Source organism: Lutjanus erythropterus, chromosome 14 (assembly GCF_056507025.1).
Source record: "Lutjanus erythropterus isolate fLutEry1 chromosome 14, fLutEry1.hap2, whole genome shotgun sequence".
NCBI classification, from domain to species: domain Eukaryota; kingdom Metazoa; phylum Chordata; class Actinopteri; order Lutjaniformes; family Lutjanidae; genus Lutjanus; species Lutjanus erythropterus.
Genome location: NC_139330.1, coordinates 27,540,334 through 27,555,108, shown reverse-complemented (window position 1 = coordinate 27,555,108; position 14,775 = coordinate 27,540,334). Strand labels below are relative to the sequence as shown.

General features: G+C 41.3%; 1 protein-coding gene across 6 annotated transcripts in view; it reads left to right on the top strand.

Annotated features, from left to right (window-relative positions):
* ehbp1 (EH domain binding protein 1) overlaps positions 1 to 14,775 on the top strand; it is a 174,772-nt gene that overhangs the window by 93,469 nt on the left and 66,528 nt on the right. For all 6 annotated transcript variants that reach the window (XM_084735308.1, XM_084735307.1, XM_084735309.1 and 3 more), the window contains 3 exons: positions 1,501 to 2,301; positions 5,343 to 5,384; positions 5,611 to 5,757. In XM_084735308.1, coding sequence (XP_084591434.1) covers positions 1,501 to 2,301; positions 5,343 to 5,384; positions 5,611 to 5,757 — 990 coding nt within the window. The remainder of the gene's footprint in view (positions 1 to 1,500; positions 2,302 to 5,342; positions 5,385 to 5,610; positions 5,758 to 14,775) is intronic.

Here is a 14,775-nt window from a genome sequence, read left to right as displayed (position 1 = left end):
ATGCAATGCAGACATTTTGCATTAGAGATCAGATACTCAAATGAAATGATGGAAGCATAATATGGTGCATTATGTAGTTAATATGGAGTAATACTATGGAGTCAATATCTGTTGTTGAAGCAACAGTGGAGATGTGCTTGAGGAAAGGATTCGACCCATCTTTAAGGGCAGTGTGTGTGACTTATGGGCATATGTTGGCAGAACATGTCAGAAATAGAATAAAAAAACATAGGTATGTTTTCATTAGTGTTTATTTACCTGAAGATAAGAATTATGGGAGAATGCGGGTCCTCTTTCACAAGGGCTGCCATGTAGAATCATCATGATTCTACAGTAGCCCAGAACGGACAAACCAAACACTGGCTCTAGATGTGGCCTTGCTTATAGAGTGTTGTGGCCACTGTAGATTCTTCTGTGTTTGAATTGGGGGAGTGAAGCGACACTTGAGCAGTCTGCAAGCTCACTGCTAGATTCCACTAAATCCTACACATTGGTCCTTAAAAGCTGAAATTGCTCAGGGTCCATCACTTACAAACAGTAGTTTTACAAGAATGAATGTGGAAGGGGGAATGAGAAGGAATTACACTGAAGCAGGACAGGGCTGAAAAAAAGTAAGCAGGCTCTTCAAAACAATCCCTGGGGTAAATAAAAGTTAAAAAAAAAAAAACTCAGGGAAGGGTTTGGGAGTCAGGGAGGGAGACGGGGAGAAAGAAAGAGAGATTGATAGACTGGGGAGATCTACAGAGGCAGTGAAACAAATGAGCGCTGCAACAGGTTGGAATTAGATCAACACTATCAAGCAGGCCAGATACAAGCTGTGATACCTGGGAGAGATGGATGGGGAGGATATGTGTGTGCACGGAGGAATGGAGGTAGTGTGACTGTGTGTGTGTGACTGTGTGTGTGTGTGTGCGTGGTGTTAATCTATTTATTTACCTGTCATTGGCTGCGATAATGGTTTTCATCCCTTCTCTGTCTCTCTGTCTCAGTCTATCTGGTGATGGGGGATTGGGTTCTCGTGTGTCGCTTGATAATCAAACCTGTATTTTCTCATCAGACTCTAATCAGACCAATTACACGCGTGACGGAGAGCGTGGGCAGGTTGATGTAGGGGAGCGATAAGGACACACACACACACACTCGCACACACACTTTGGGATTAAGCGCTCTGTCTTGGGGTATCTGCGTCTCTTATCGGGGACAACCATCCCTGACATGACCTGTCAGCAGTCATGCCAAAGGTGTCTCTCATGAGCACATACACACATGGATCATGCATACAATGTACTATGCACCAATACAACCTACATCTGAAAAAGAAACCAGACTTCTCCTATCTCATCGACCATTGTCACCCTTACATCCCTCTCAATCTTCATTGTAATGTGGCATATTATCCTTTATTCATCATCTTTTAAACAGTAAACTAACCATGACAGGAGTGCTGTGGTGTTGTATGAATCTGTAACTGAAAGTTTGTTTACTTATCTTTTTTGGCAGGCATATGATGGCTTTGCGAGTCTGGGTATCTCACGTCTCCTGGAACCATCAGACATGGTGCTGCTGGCCATTCCTGACAAGCTAACAGTGATGACCTACCTGTACCAGATCCGGGCACACTTCTCTGGCGAGGAACTGAACGTGGTGCAGATAGAGGCCAACAGCAGTCGCAGCACCTACAAGGTGGGCGACTTCGAAACCGATACAAACGCCTCCATAGACCAAGACAAGTTCTATGCTGAACTCAACGACGTGCAGCACCGCCAGGCTAACTCTCAGCCTGTCGCCGCTGCCAGTGGTGAATCTAATGGCACTAAAGCCACTGAGGAAGAGGCGATGGAGCCAGGTTGGAAGGCTGAAATAGGAGCTTCCAGCTCGTCGGCAACTGGGCCTTTACAGTCCTCCCCTCCTGTCCCATCACCACGCACAGCGTTAGCAGCCTCAGCAACAGACTCAACCCACGTGGCAACGTCAAGCTCTGAGGACAGAGGGAGTCTGCTCAAAGCCAACACTTTAGACCTTAGCGAGTTACCACAGAGAGTGGAGAGAGAGATGGAGAAGGAAAGACAGCAGAAGGATGAGGTGGGAGAGGAAAGAAGGGAGGGAAGTACAGAACCAGGTTCTCCCACCAGGAGAGGGGCAGCCCCATCCTCCCCGCCCCACCAGAAACTGGGCTTCTCCTATAACAGGGATGCTGACCTCATCAAGAAGAAGAGGGCCAGCCTGCGTCACTCAGAGTCTGAGCCTGCCTCAGACAGCAACTCCCCTCCAGTCAACCACACAGACACGCCTCCCAAACAGGTAAACACCCAAACAAATAACAGCAGTAAAGGGATATTTCGGATTGTTTGAAGTGGAGTTGTATGAGTTACTTATATATATTCAGCGTTTTACAGTAGATGCCGGTCGACTCCCAGTTTGGAGAGGGAGTGAGGAGATCAGACACAGAAACAAAGCAATGTGCTGCTGTGTATAGCATCTAAAAAATCAATTGAGGTGTACGCTGTATTTGATTATTTTTACTACTTTACCTTGATGTTAGACAGCATTTTCTGACGGGAAAACGCTGTTATATATGCCAAATATCACTCTCTCCCACTCAGATTCCATTGGTGAAATCAGTCATTTCACCTTGCAGAACCTGGGAATTGCTAGCATCCGTCATATAAGTCATATAATAACACCAACAAACAAACAGACAGAGGCACTGGTAACAGGTAAAATTTCTGATTTCACTAGTGGAGTCTGGTTGAATGAGAGAAAGTGATATCTGGCTGATGGCAAGGTAAAGTGGTGAAAATATTCTAAATTTGGCACACACTTCAATCTGAAATTGTTTTTTTAGTGACTAAAATGCTGCTGACCCTGTCCACAGCACATTGCTTAGAGTGTCAACCCAAATCTACTGCAGGTAATACACTTACTATGGATAAATATCTCATACATCCCCACTTCAAATATTCCAAACTATCCCCTTAAGGTAAACGCACACTGAACATAAGAGAAGGATCCAATTCTAAAGTGACACATAAAATTCTGCAATATGCTGTATTTATTTTAAAGAATGGATATTCCTAAAATAGAGAAGCCTGTCAAAATGTTATGATTTTTAAAAGTGGAGTTTAGATGCCCTATGGTCTCTTTTAATGCTCCATATTTTTTCACATTCTACTGTCTTTTTTGTAATAGTTAACTTTGATATCGCATAATTCATATTTCTTATATTTGATTAACCAGTTTAATTAGTTTTAATAAAAGAGATGCACATGCAGCACCACTTACTACAGAGATGTAGTAAAGGAAATATTCTCAGTGTCCATCCAGTGTTTTGAATATAGTTAAATAAATCAACAAATAAATGCCCTTTAAGGGTCAGTAAGAGATACATACAAATATCTCACGGCTAATTATAAATGCCGTTCCTTAAACAACCTCTCAGTCTGTCTGATTTTGACTAATTCACATCTTGCTACTTAAGTCAGGTATTAAGATTCTGACAGCAGGTACCTGCCTGGCCCCTAAATGGATTGTTCAGGTTTTTATCCTTGCACCCTGGCTTTGATTGAAACTTTCACAGCTACATCAGTCATAAGACAGAGGATGCGGTGAACATTCATTCCCTCCTGGCGCTCGCTAAGCTTCAAATCCCGACCTCATTGATGCCATTGCAGAGATGACCGTACCGAAATTCTCCCATTCTGCATTAGATGTTGTCGTCGCCTGTCTCATTGCCGAGGCCCAGACGCATCGAGGCCGGGCCCTCAACATGTGGCGACTATAGAAGGCACCCAGGAGAACCCCCTGCTTTGACATTTCATTATATTTTTCATTATATTTCTCATCCCTTCAGTTGATGGCAGTTGGCACCGTGACTGCTCAGGCGTGGCGATGCTTTGCGCAGAGCACACCTCATCTCGTCTCACACACGCACTGGCACACACCTGTATGCGTGTGCGCGCAGTCTCACACACACAAACACATTGAATACATTGCTGCCTGCATTGGTTAACCCCAGATTACCGCTTCCTGTTTACAAGTCGAAAGGTCACGGGGCAGGCAGGGGGGCAGCAGGGGGGTTATGACAGCTATGACACCCCATTTTGATCTGCTGTTATCTAGTTAGCGGGATGCATCCTCGCCTGCACCCGGGCCAGATTTGACTTGGTGAAAGGATAAACATGTTTCAGTGTTATACACAGCTTGGTTGTAATGTTCCTCTGTCTAAGCCAGATGTAAAAGCTCTGTTTGCCCTGTTTGCAACCCCTTATAATACAGCCAGGATTACCTTGCAGATAAAATTCTAAGCTAGGTGCGTGTGTTTTGCTTTCTTGTCAAAGCCGTCATGCTCTCCACACCACTGGACCCAGACAGGGCTGTGAGCCCAGCTGTAGGCTGGCCCCATAATGCCAAAGTGCAGGCCCTGCATATCATGGGAGATATATCCTGTTCTTGCATTGGGGTCTGCTTGTCATAATTCTCTTTCCACTTGCTCACTGTACAAGGTGAAAGCTGCTTGTATGAATGCTTGCTATTCTAGATAAAAATGTCAGTGTTTGTTTCTGTAGCATCATCTTATTTAGGCATCATATCTGACGAAATAGCACAAGCTCAGTTTATTATTTTGTTAAGAATTATACTGATATTTGGGAAAACATTGCTAGACCAAACCAGAGTTATTATAGTCAATAAATACTAAACCAAAAATCAAAACAAGGTGTGAAAAAAAACATTTCAGTTAACTGAAATAAAAATTAGACTTAATTAAAAATAAAAATAACTAAAACAATATTTTGTACTTTTAAAACTAACCCAAATAAAATTAAATTGTATAGCAAGTGTCTTCAGTTTCAGTCTTTGTCAATTTGGTCCTATGTGTCAGAACAACAAGCATGAGGAGGCGTTGGTGCACATGTTTTATGCCTGGGATGTTTACATGACTGTGGGTCAATTGCCCTCACAAGGTCTTGTGTTTATATTGTAAAGACTAATCTGAACTTCTTAAATCTTGCCCCTGACAGATACCCCCCTTATTATAAACTAATGTTATAACTAATAACAGCTAGACTAATATTAAACTTTTTTAAGCAACAAAAACTGGAACAAGCAAATCCACTCTAGAAATTAACTGAAATTAAACTGAATTGAAAACTAAAACAAATTCAAAACAAAATAATAATAAAAAACTAATGAAAAATACAAAAATTGAAGGATACTGGTCCAAACAATAGTATTTGTTGCATTATTTGTACAAAATACTTGATTTAAAACCTGTAACTCACAGATCTGTATTGATATTTGGTCGTGCACCTGTAATCGATGTTGTATATTATTCTCTTTCAAAGGAGCCAACACCTGCCCCTGTGTCAAGTCCCCCTGCTGAGAAGGTGAGCACAACTTTGATCAGAGTGCGTATGTGAAAAAAATATATACTTATGTACTCCAAATTGTACGGCCAAAAAACAGCATATATTTCCAAAGAAGAGTGTTCAAGAATCTACAAGCACTCAATCATGTGATTTACCTTATGTAGGACACAGTTTTACTAGAACTGAGCTCTAATCATTAGCACGGTTTTATGTCATCACACTCACTTTGTGTTGTTGCACACAGAGGGTGCTGTCTCGTCAGGAGGAGCTGAAAGAGAGAGCGAGGCTCCTGTTGGAGCAGGCCCGCAGAGACGCTGCAATGAAGGCTGGCAACAAGACTGTCCCCAACTCAGCTGTCAATGCACCAAACAGGGCCACAAACGTCAGCGATGTAAGTCAAAGTGGTGTGTGTCTGTCTGTCTGTGTGTGTGTATGTACGGATTTTTTTGGGACTGAAACTGTTGACATTGCTCACTCCGATACCGTCAGGAAGGTCAGTTCTGTGGTTATTTTTAAGATGTAACGTGGAATGAGAATCAGATGAGATGATCAGCCTGGATCTTCAGGTCTGTCTTGCCCCTTCTGTGTGTAGTAACTAAAGACCGTCCTCAGTGTGAGTTGTCTGTCCCTGCCTCTTTGCTCCGTGCACTGGAGGGTTGTATGGCATCACCTCAGTTTGCTGGAACAGCTAATAGAGTGACCACCAGCCTCTTCAACACCCCCTGTGTCACTTATACAGTCCTCTGTTCGCTGCTCGCTACACTGGCAACATGGCGGAAAAGCCTGTCCAAACTGTCTCATCCTCTGGCAGTCCACTTTGTTGAACACTTTATGAAAAGGCTTTGAGAAGGGTAGAAGACTTTTCCTTATTAACTTCTGCTGAGACTCTCTTACGGGCTAGTGATCGTCACAACCTGAACACGTCGTTAAGAAAAACCAAAGTGTGGATGGACTCCCTCGCTCCCTCTTCTCTCTGTAAGCATTTCTTTCTTTCAGTCTCCCTCCTCGGTCATCTTGACTCTGCACAATTTTTATGACATCCCAACCAAATTTGCTGCCCCCTCAATTTCCTCCGAACACTGAGTAAATGTTGTACACAAACACCTGTCAGCAAAAGTACATTCATGGTAAACGGGGGTGAGAATCGCTGTACCGAAGCAAACTAGACTAGAGAAGACGTGAGTGAAATTGCCAGCTCTGAACCGAGCACGCTCCACTGAACATAATATACTGGGAGGGGCGGAGGGGGGTGCGCACTGATGGACCAGGAGTTACCCCGGGAAAGCACTGTGGTCAAATCCTCAGTGACGTTTCCAAATGTTTCAGTGAAAGGAAAGGGGGGTTAGAAAAAAATATGGCCTTGTGAGAATTGTGGCGACAACGGATTTGAGGGTAAAATGAAATAAATACCCTTTGGTAATGAAATATCTAAAAGGCAGCAGCCGCATGCCCCTGCATTTGCTGCCTGAATCCATAAAGAGATATATGCCCTTGAATTAGATGGTTTTTAGAGAGTGTGTGTTTGGGTGTGTGCATGCTTATGTATGTAAGTGTGTTGTCAGTGTTTGTCTGTGTGCAGGCATGCAAATGTGTGTGTTCATGTCTGCGTGCAGGCCACAGGAATAACCATTTCTGCATAATCTGAGAAAATAAATGAGGAACTTCCAAGGACTGGTAGCGTTAAAAGTCTTCAGAGGAAGAAAGCAAATTAAAGGAGTTTTTTCAAAGCTGTTGCAGTGCCGATATATTTCCTTAGTGACAAAAAAGGTCCTCTTCTGTCCCTTGTTGTGCGGCAAGATGGCTGACTTCACTTAGATTAGCTCCTTAAAGTAGCCAGACCCAACCCTCCGCTCTTTCTCTCCCCGTCCTCCTGATTTCCTTACTCATTTCCAAGGACAATTGGTTAATAACCCCCTCACACACACAAACGCAGACACACTCGCATGCATAAGGGAAGGAGGGAAAAGAGGAGGGGCAAGAGGGAGATATTGAATTGTTTACACTTTTTTTAATAGAAAACATTGATCAAAGGAATACGACTGGCCTCGAGGCCAATGTGCTGATAATTGTTAGTGATTCAGATTAGATTACTTGATGTCTTGTTTTGATTAGCGTGTGTGTATGTGTGTGTGCGTGTCCGTGTTATCAGCTGGAGAGGCCTAAGCCTTTCCCATTTAACTCTCCATCCATCTAAGTAGGTGCTTTGCGGTTTAGCATGCATAAGGTATAATTTAATTCAATTAAAGCAGGCTTCATTCTCCCAGGGAAGTGGCTAATGTGGAGGCAACAGAATGATTTAGAGGGAGGGGAGGGGCTACATTAGCTTTTTGGGGGTGTAGCATTCAAAGCACACATGACAAATCAGTTAGTTTGAGATATATGCACCATGTATTTGTTGACTAAAATCATACCTCACTCAAAGCTGTAGAAGTCATGATTTCTTAGTCATTTCTAAGTTGTTGAAAAAATAATGATAATTAAAATAATTGCTAGTTACAACCACAATTCCCCAAGAATATTCTTCAGCATCTTTTCTAATTTGAGATTAGTAAAGCTGGCCATACAGTGAACAATTTTAGCCCATTCCTGACTTTTGAGCACAACTCATTTCAGTCGCACCGAATTTCAGCTTCATCAGGCGGCGTTTGCCATGCAGTGTATAGGGTTGAGTGAGGACTGATCAACTGCTCCTAAACAACATGTCAGTAGTTTTGGTCGGCCTTTGTCAGCCACTAGTTAATTTCTCACTTCGCCTGTATGAAGTGGCAAACAGAGCATCTGAAATTGCCATGGCAACACAAAGTTTTCATGTGGATGGAAAATGTAGACCGAAAAGCTAGCTGTAGCTAGCTTGCCTCTGCAAAATGACAAGATATACTGTCCATGTCTTTCCAGCCACCTGGGAGTCCGTAGAGGTTGGTGCCTCCTTTCTTTTCTGGAAGGGAACCTCAGAAAAATCTTGTGAGCTAGCTTTGGACTGTAATGCTAAAGTCCTTTTTGTTTGGGTCACATATGATAACTGCTGGTCCTCTTTGCCCTCAAGAAAAAGTGAATCATAACTTCACATTAAATACATAACTCTTTATCCCAAACTTTTCCAAAACTCTCCTGAACAGTAACAGTAAGTGAGCAGTCTATTCAGAGATGCTGGACTCACTAACAAAGTCTGGTCCCTCTGTAAATGATTATTTTCATCCCCTTTGTTCCCCACTGTCACTGAAAACATCAAGCTTAGAGCATTGAGTACTTACTTCATATAACTGTCACTGCCAGTTGAACAATAAACACTCTTTCCCAACACACACCTGCGCATGTTCTCATCGGTAACAACTTCCTCACGCCTTAAAACGGAAATTGTCTATTCATTCATCCATAGTGTAATGCACTGTACAGTTTTGATTCACCTTAAAAAAAAAAAACAATCAAAAGAAAGCACATCAGATATAGATTACAGAGGAGAACTAATATATAATTTTACTGATATTTCTCTTGATCTTGATTTTTTTTTCCTTCAATTATCTTTATGTTATTATTAAAGGAATGACATCAGGTCTTTGTGGCTATAGTCTTTGTTTTTTTGTATTATTTATTTTATTATTTTTTTCTACTATTGCTATCATTGTAGCTCACTTTAAATGCTCAAGCTAAATGTGATACATCAACAACTTACACATATTGATGTATGACTACATTAAGAGCACCACACTATAATGACAGCAGTTTGAAATCTGAACAGTGTGAGTGAAATGACATGTAAATGTCAGTACACATCCACAGCCACGCATAGTGACGGCCATCAACAGGAATGTAGCTCGATGCAGAACAATATGTTGGATAGCTGTTTGGACTGTGTGTGTGCGTGCGTGTGTGTGTGTGTCTCGCCCTGTTCTCTTGACCTGTGCTCTCCCTCCTGCCATCCCTAATTGTAGCCCACAGTGACTGGTTCTTTCATCTAAGGTCACAGGTTCAGTTTTCTCTCTTTCTCTCCCTCCCTGTCTTCTCAGTCACTTTCTCTCCCTCTTTCTGTCCCTCTTTTTGTGTCCATCTATTTTTTCAACCCCATTTACTTTCTTCTTTCTCTTTCTTTCTGCTTGTCCTTTGTATTTCTCTGTTTCTCTGCCACCTCTCGTCCTCCTTTTCTCTCCATCTTATCTTGCTGTCTGTCCCATTCAAGCAGTACTACTAATAGTTCTGAGCTTACAAGTAGTACTACCAATAGTTTTTAGCCCACCACCACCTTCCCCTTCTCCTCATCCTCTTCATAGGTGGCCTTCACAACATATCAGTAGTCACAATGCAGATGTCTTGTAATGTTGTAATATAAGCCCCTACCCCCACAGCAGCCAGATGGGTAATTAATGAGCTTTCCTAAATTTTTAGGGAGAGGACTTTATTCTCTCATTTTATCCTTATTGCAGACATCCCATTTTTTGTTTGTCTTCCTTTTGCTCTTTTAGTCCTTTCCTCTGTTATTATTTTAATGGAGAAGTGTGTGTGTGTATGTGTGTGTGTGTGTGTATGTGTGTGTGTGTGTGTGTGTGTGTGTGTGTGTGTGTGTGTGTGTGTGTGTGTGTGTGTGTGTGTGTGTGTGTGTGTCTGTGTCTATTCGCTTCAGGTCTTCTCATCCATTAGCAGATGAGAACAGTAATTTCACACCGGCCTGGCCAGGCTAATTATCAGGATACACACTAGGTTTGGGAGAAGTGTAAGTGTGTGTGTTTGTGTGCATGTGGTCGCACAAGCAAAGGCTCCTGTGTGTGTGTGTCTTTGCAAAAGCAAAAATATGTGTGTGCAAGTATATAGCACCTGTGCACTTTGCATTCTTTTGAGCATCTGTGTGTGTGTGTGTGTGTGTGTGTGTGTGTGTGTGTGTGTGTGTGTGTGTGTGTGTGTGTGTGTGTGTGTGTGTGTGTGTGGAATGCGTTGGAGAGTGCACGCAAATGCCTTGGTGTTTTCCAGGTAAGAGAGTTCCCCTGCTCACTGACTCGTTGTGATTCCTATAATTGGGTCCCGTTTGATTTTTGCCGACCAGCACCCCGACCACCTCCTCCTCCTCCTCGCCCCCTCCTTCCCCTTTGCCGCTCCCTCTCCTCTTCACAGGAGTGGAGGGGGACTCCTGGGTCTCTGCTGTTGTGACCTGTGGGTGTTGTCATCTACTCCCATCTGCTGTCTGCCCTCTGATCCTGACTTGACGGCATTCATGTCCTCATTTTCTTCTCTGCACTCTCTCTTTTCTCTGTCTTTCATTTGCGTCACCAGTGGTCAAAACAAAGCCCTCTGGCTGAACCTTGGCATTCCCAGTTTTTCCAAAAAAATTTACTCTGATTGTACTGTACTTCATTCAAGTGTTGATAAAAAATATGGACATTATCTCAGGCTACCTTTTAACTGACTTGGCTCTAATTGCCAGACACTAGACAAGTTGGAAGGTGAACTTTGTGACCATGTAGTAAACCAAATTATCATAACACAGACAAAGGAATTTATGTCAGTGAATTACTTTAAGTTATAATATAAAGTTGTATAATCCAAAAGCTCACATTAGCTCAAATTGCAGCCGAGAAGACATTTTGTCAAATAACATCAGAAAACTAGTATACTTACTGCCCTGTCCATAGACTTACAATAAATGCATCTAATCCAACGTAATCCTATAATTATTTGATAATGTTGCAGCTCCACAATACAAATACTCTAATTGCATAATACGTGTTTTCTAAAAAGAAGCTTTAAGCCACAATTTTCTTCTCTTGTGTTCGATCATTGAAAAGGCCACCGGTGCAGGACTGTCTTTGCAGCAAATATATTAAAAAAAAGTCTATTTTGAAAATGCAAATATGGCCTTGTGCACTCTCCTTTTTGTCCACACTTTGTCCTTTACTCCCCTCCTCCTCCTGTTCTCTCTTCTTTTCAACTTTCTCCCAGCAGTAATAGTTTTTTCCTCCAGGTCTCATTTTAATGTGGCTGCCGTCCCTTTCTTCTCCCAGCTCTCCCTTTTTTCTCTTCTGTTCTTCCTCTTCCTTCAACACCCCCCCCTTCCTTCTCTCCTGCTCTCTCTCTTCTTTTTGAAGAATCTGCCCCTAATGAAACTAAATAGTTTGGTGGGCACTTTCTTTGGACTGTGTGTGTGTGCTTGTGCTGGAGTGTAAGGGTATGTGTCGTGGCTGAATTGGCTGGAGTGGAGATCAAAGGCAGTCTCTAAATTGAGTGTGTGTGTGTGTGTGTGTGTGCATGAGTGTGTATGTGTGAGTGTGTGTTAACAAGCAAGAGAAAGACAGCTCTCTCAATTGCATCACAAGAGCTGATCAAGCCATCAGAGAGGAAAGCTGTAATACACACACACTAACATACCTCTTCTGAACACATGTACCTCTCTTTCTTTCTCTCGTCTCTCTTTGTCAAGTTATCACATGCCTGGTGTTCACGTTTGACCAAGTGGAAGTGCCAAATATTTTTCATGTCCACCTTGTAGCCCTACTCTTTCTCTCTCTCTTTTTCTTAGACACTTTTTATGGTTAAAATATGAAAGATGAAGTCCTCAGAACAGAGAATATGTAATGTTCTCTGCTTATGAAATAACAGTAATCCCATAACTGCACTAAGCGCCTAAAGAATTTGTTTTGGCTTTAGTTGGAAGTTTAAATTACGCTATTATTGTGTGTGAGATTGAGTGTAGCATTCTTATGGTATTTAGACGTATCCACAAGTGTATACATATGTGTATGGGTGCTGACTTGAGTTGCATATTTGGGGGTCAAAAAGTGTTGGCCTATATAACATTAAGGTGTGATGTGGTGATGAGTAGGGATTAATATTTTCTCGAAAATTTCACATTTCTATCTCAGTGTATGTGGTTTCCAAACCTGAGCACTCAGTGTTTTATCTGGTGGTATTGATAATTGTTATTGATGCAGAAGAACACCATTTCAACATTAAGCAACATTATAATGAACATAATATAAACTGTGCAGGCTGCGTGCAGCTGGACCCTTGCTGCGGCTACATGTGAGGATGAAATGCCAAGTTCAGTCTGTGATCTGTCGCTGTCTGACTGAAGGCGCATGGAATTGATATTTCACAATTCTTCATATTTTAAACAAAAGAAAGTGGTTGGATCAAGTTTTTTGGCGTTTTCAATGTCATGATATTGAGCTGAAACAGATTCCGCATTGAGAGGCTGCAGCTGAGATCAGCAGACAGCTCGAGCCGTGCACACTTCAGTGTTCAATAAAGTCAGCTTAGTAAAGTTAATGATGACAGAAAGTTAAAATGCAAAACTCCAAAAAAAGTTCTCACTCACTTGGTGTGAGGCTTCGGATGCATTCTGGCAGATTTTGGCATGTTTCTTCAGGGAGGGGCACTTTTTGCCACAGCCAGCTGCTAAAGGTAAATCACATGCTGCAGTATTTCACTCAGATTTGTTTTGGATAAAGTATAAATCCAGTGTTCTTAAAGCTTTGGGCTTCACCTGGAATTGTGTCATTCCAAATGTGACAGCATTACATCTTCATAGTTTAATATTTTGAGGTATCTCCACATATTGCTCGTGCCGTCTATCTCGTTCAAATGGTAGAGACACAAGTTACTGTATTAAATTCATTAATGATCAGAGGTGTTTGAATACATGGCATTTAATTGTTAACTAATTAATTAAAGCACTCAGGGTGCTCGTCCGGTAACATGTAAGAGCAACAAAATGCACACTACCCCACATGAAAATTAAATCCTAAGAATAATGTAGCACGTGCTGTGACTTTATTTTCCTTTTCTGTCAAATGCCAATTAATGTTATTAGTCTATAGCTATTTTACAACAGCATTTTTTCCTGCTTTGCCTCAAGACTTGGGGGTCGCTGCACTCCAAACTTCAACTTTGTGGAGGCGTAAAACCCAGTGCCCCAGTGTAGACGGTGCCTATGCATATGTGTATCCAGACATTTGAAAGTGATGATATTTTGCCTTTTTAATGTATGACTTTACATATTTCTGATTTTGCTTGTGGGCCTTTTCAAGACTTCACTGAGTAAGTCAGACACTAAATTCTCTTTCACTGTATTTGTTGAACAACAAATTAGACAAATAACGCATAAAAAGAAACACTGTTTTATACTTTAATGCATAAGCATATCAATACAATAAGCAAACTGAGGTAAATTTAGCTTCCCTTGGTTTCTCATTCTCTGTCTTAATTATTCATTATCCGCTATAGGATATATATTAGATATATGTCAATATTGTTAAAGGTCCAAATTTTAAGATTTAAAGGAATCAACTGGCAAAATGTTTGCAATCTACAAACTTGCTGCTAAACACCACTGCAGTTAGCATTTTCAGGTTTTTCAGATATAATATGCAGATATGATATAAATATGCACTGTCCTTGTCAAATAGAGAATAGAATACTTGCAATACTTAAATTAAAAGCATTTTCAATCCCAAAACCTGTTGACACTTGCATTATATTATATATACATATTATACAACATTATAATGAAGTGCTTTAGTGCTGCAGAGATGTTCTGGCCTTAAAATTTTATTGTCCAAATGAAAGAAAACGTGTTTGTTTTGTAAAGACCCCAATAAATATCACATAATCATGATTTTAATAGGTTTTTTTCAGTAAAAATGAAAATTTTAATGCAAAAATCATTCCTACTAATCATATCAAACATCACAAACAACAATTTTAGTCAGAATAATTACAATTTGACTTTTTATATTGTGCAGCCCTATTCCTAAGCCAAAAAAAAAAACTTCCAGGGGGCAGGAACTTTTACCTGTAAAGCTCTAAAACTGGTTCTTGCAGCTGAGAGGAAGGTGAAGTTCCTGGTTCCTGAAAAGTTTCCTGGAAAAACTCCCTGAGGTCAAAAAGTGGCCATAAGTAGGGAAATTAGTTTTATCTTCATTGAAAGGTTAATTTGCACTCTGTAAATATACATGAACAATTTCAATATGACATAGGTGCCCAAACAGTTGGAAATGTTATATATGAATCTCTGTTGTTTAATCTAAATTTATCAGTTGTTACTTGGTAGACAGCTCTGTGATATTTTCTGAATTATTCTGACCTCATTGACAGTAGCAACATCAATACCAGGGTCTGCTTTTCAAAATCAGCTCTTTCTGCTCCTTTTTGCTTGTAAAGTATCCTGTGTAGTTACCCGTGTTTTTCTGTCACCCACCGTCACAAAGTTCAGCTCATGTTCTCAGCCTCTTTCTTTCTACCTCTTGCCCCATTCTCTATTCCCCTCTCTGTCTCTCTCTCACCAGTAATTATCCTGTCTATTTAAAGGGCAAAACCTTCCCATCTTACTCGCCTGTCACAGTGACAAGCTCCTTTGACGTGTGTGTGTGTGTGTGTGTGTGTGTGTGTGTGTGTGTGTGTGTGTGTGTGTGTGTGTGTGTGTGTG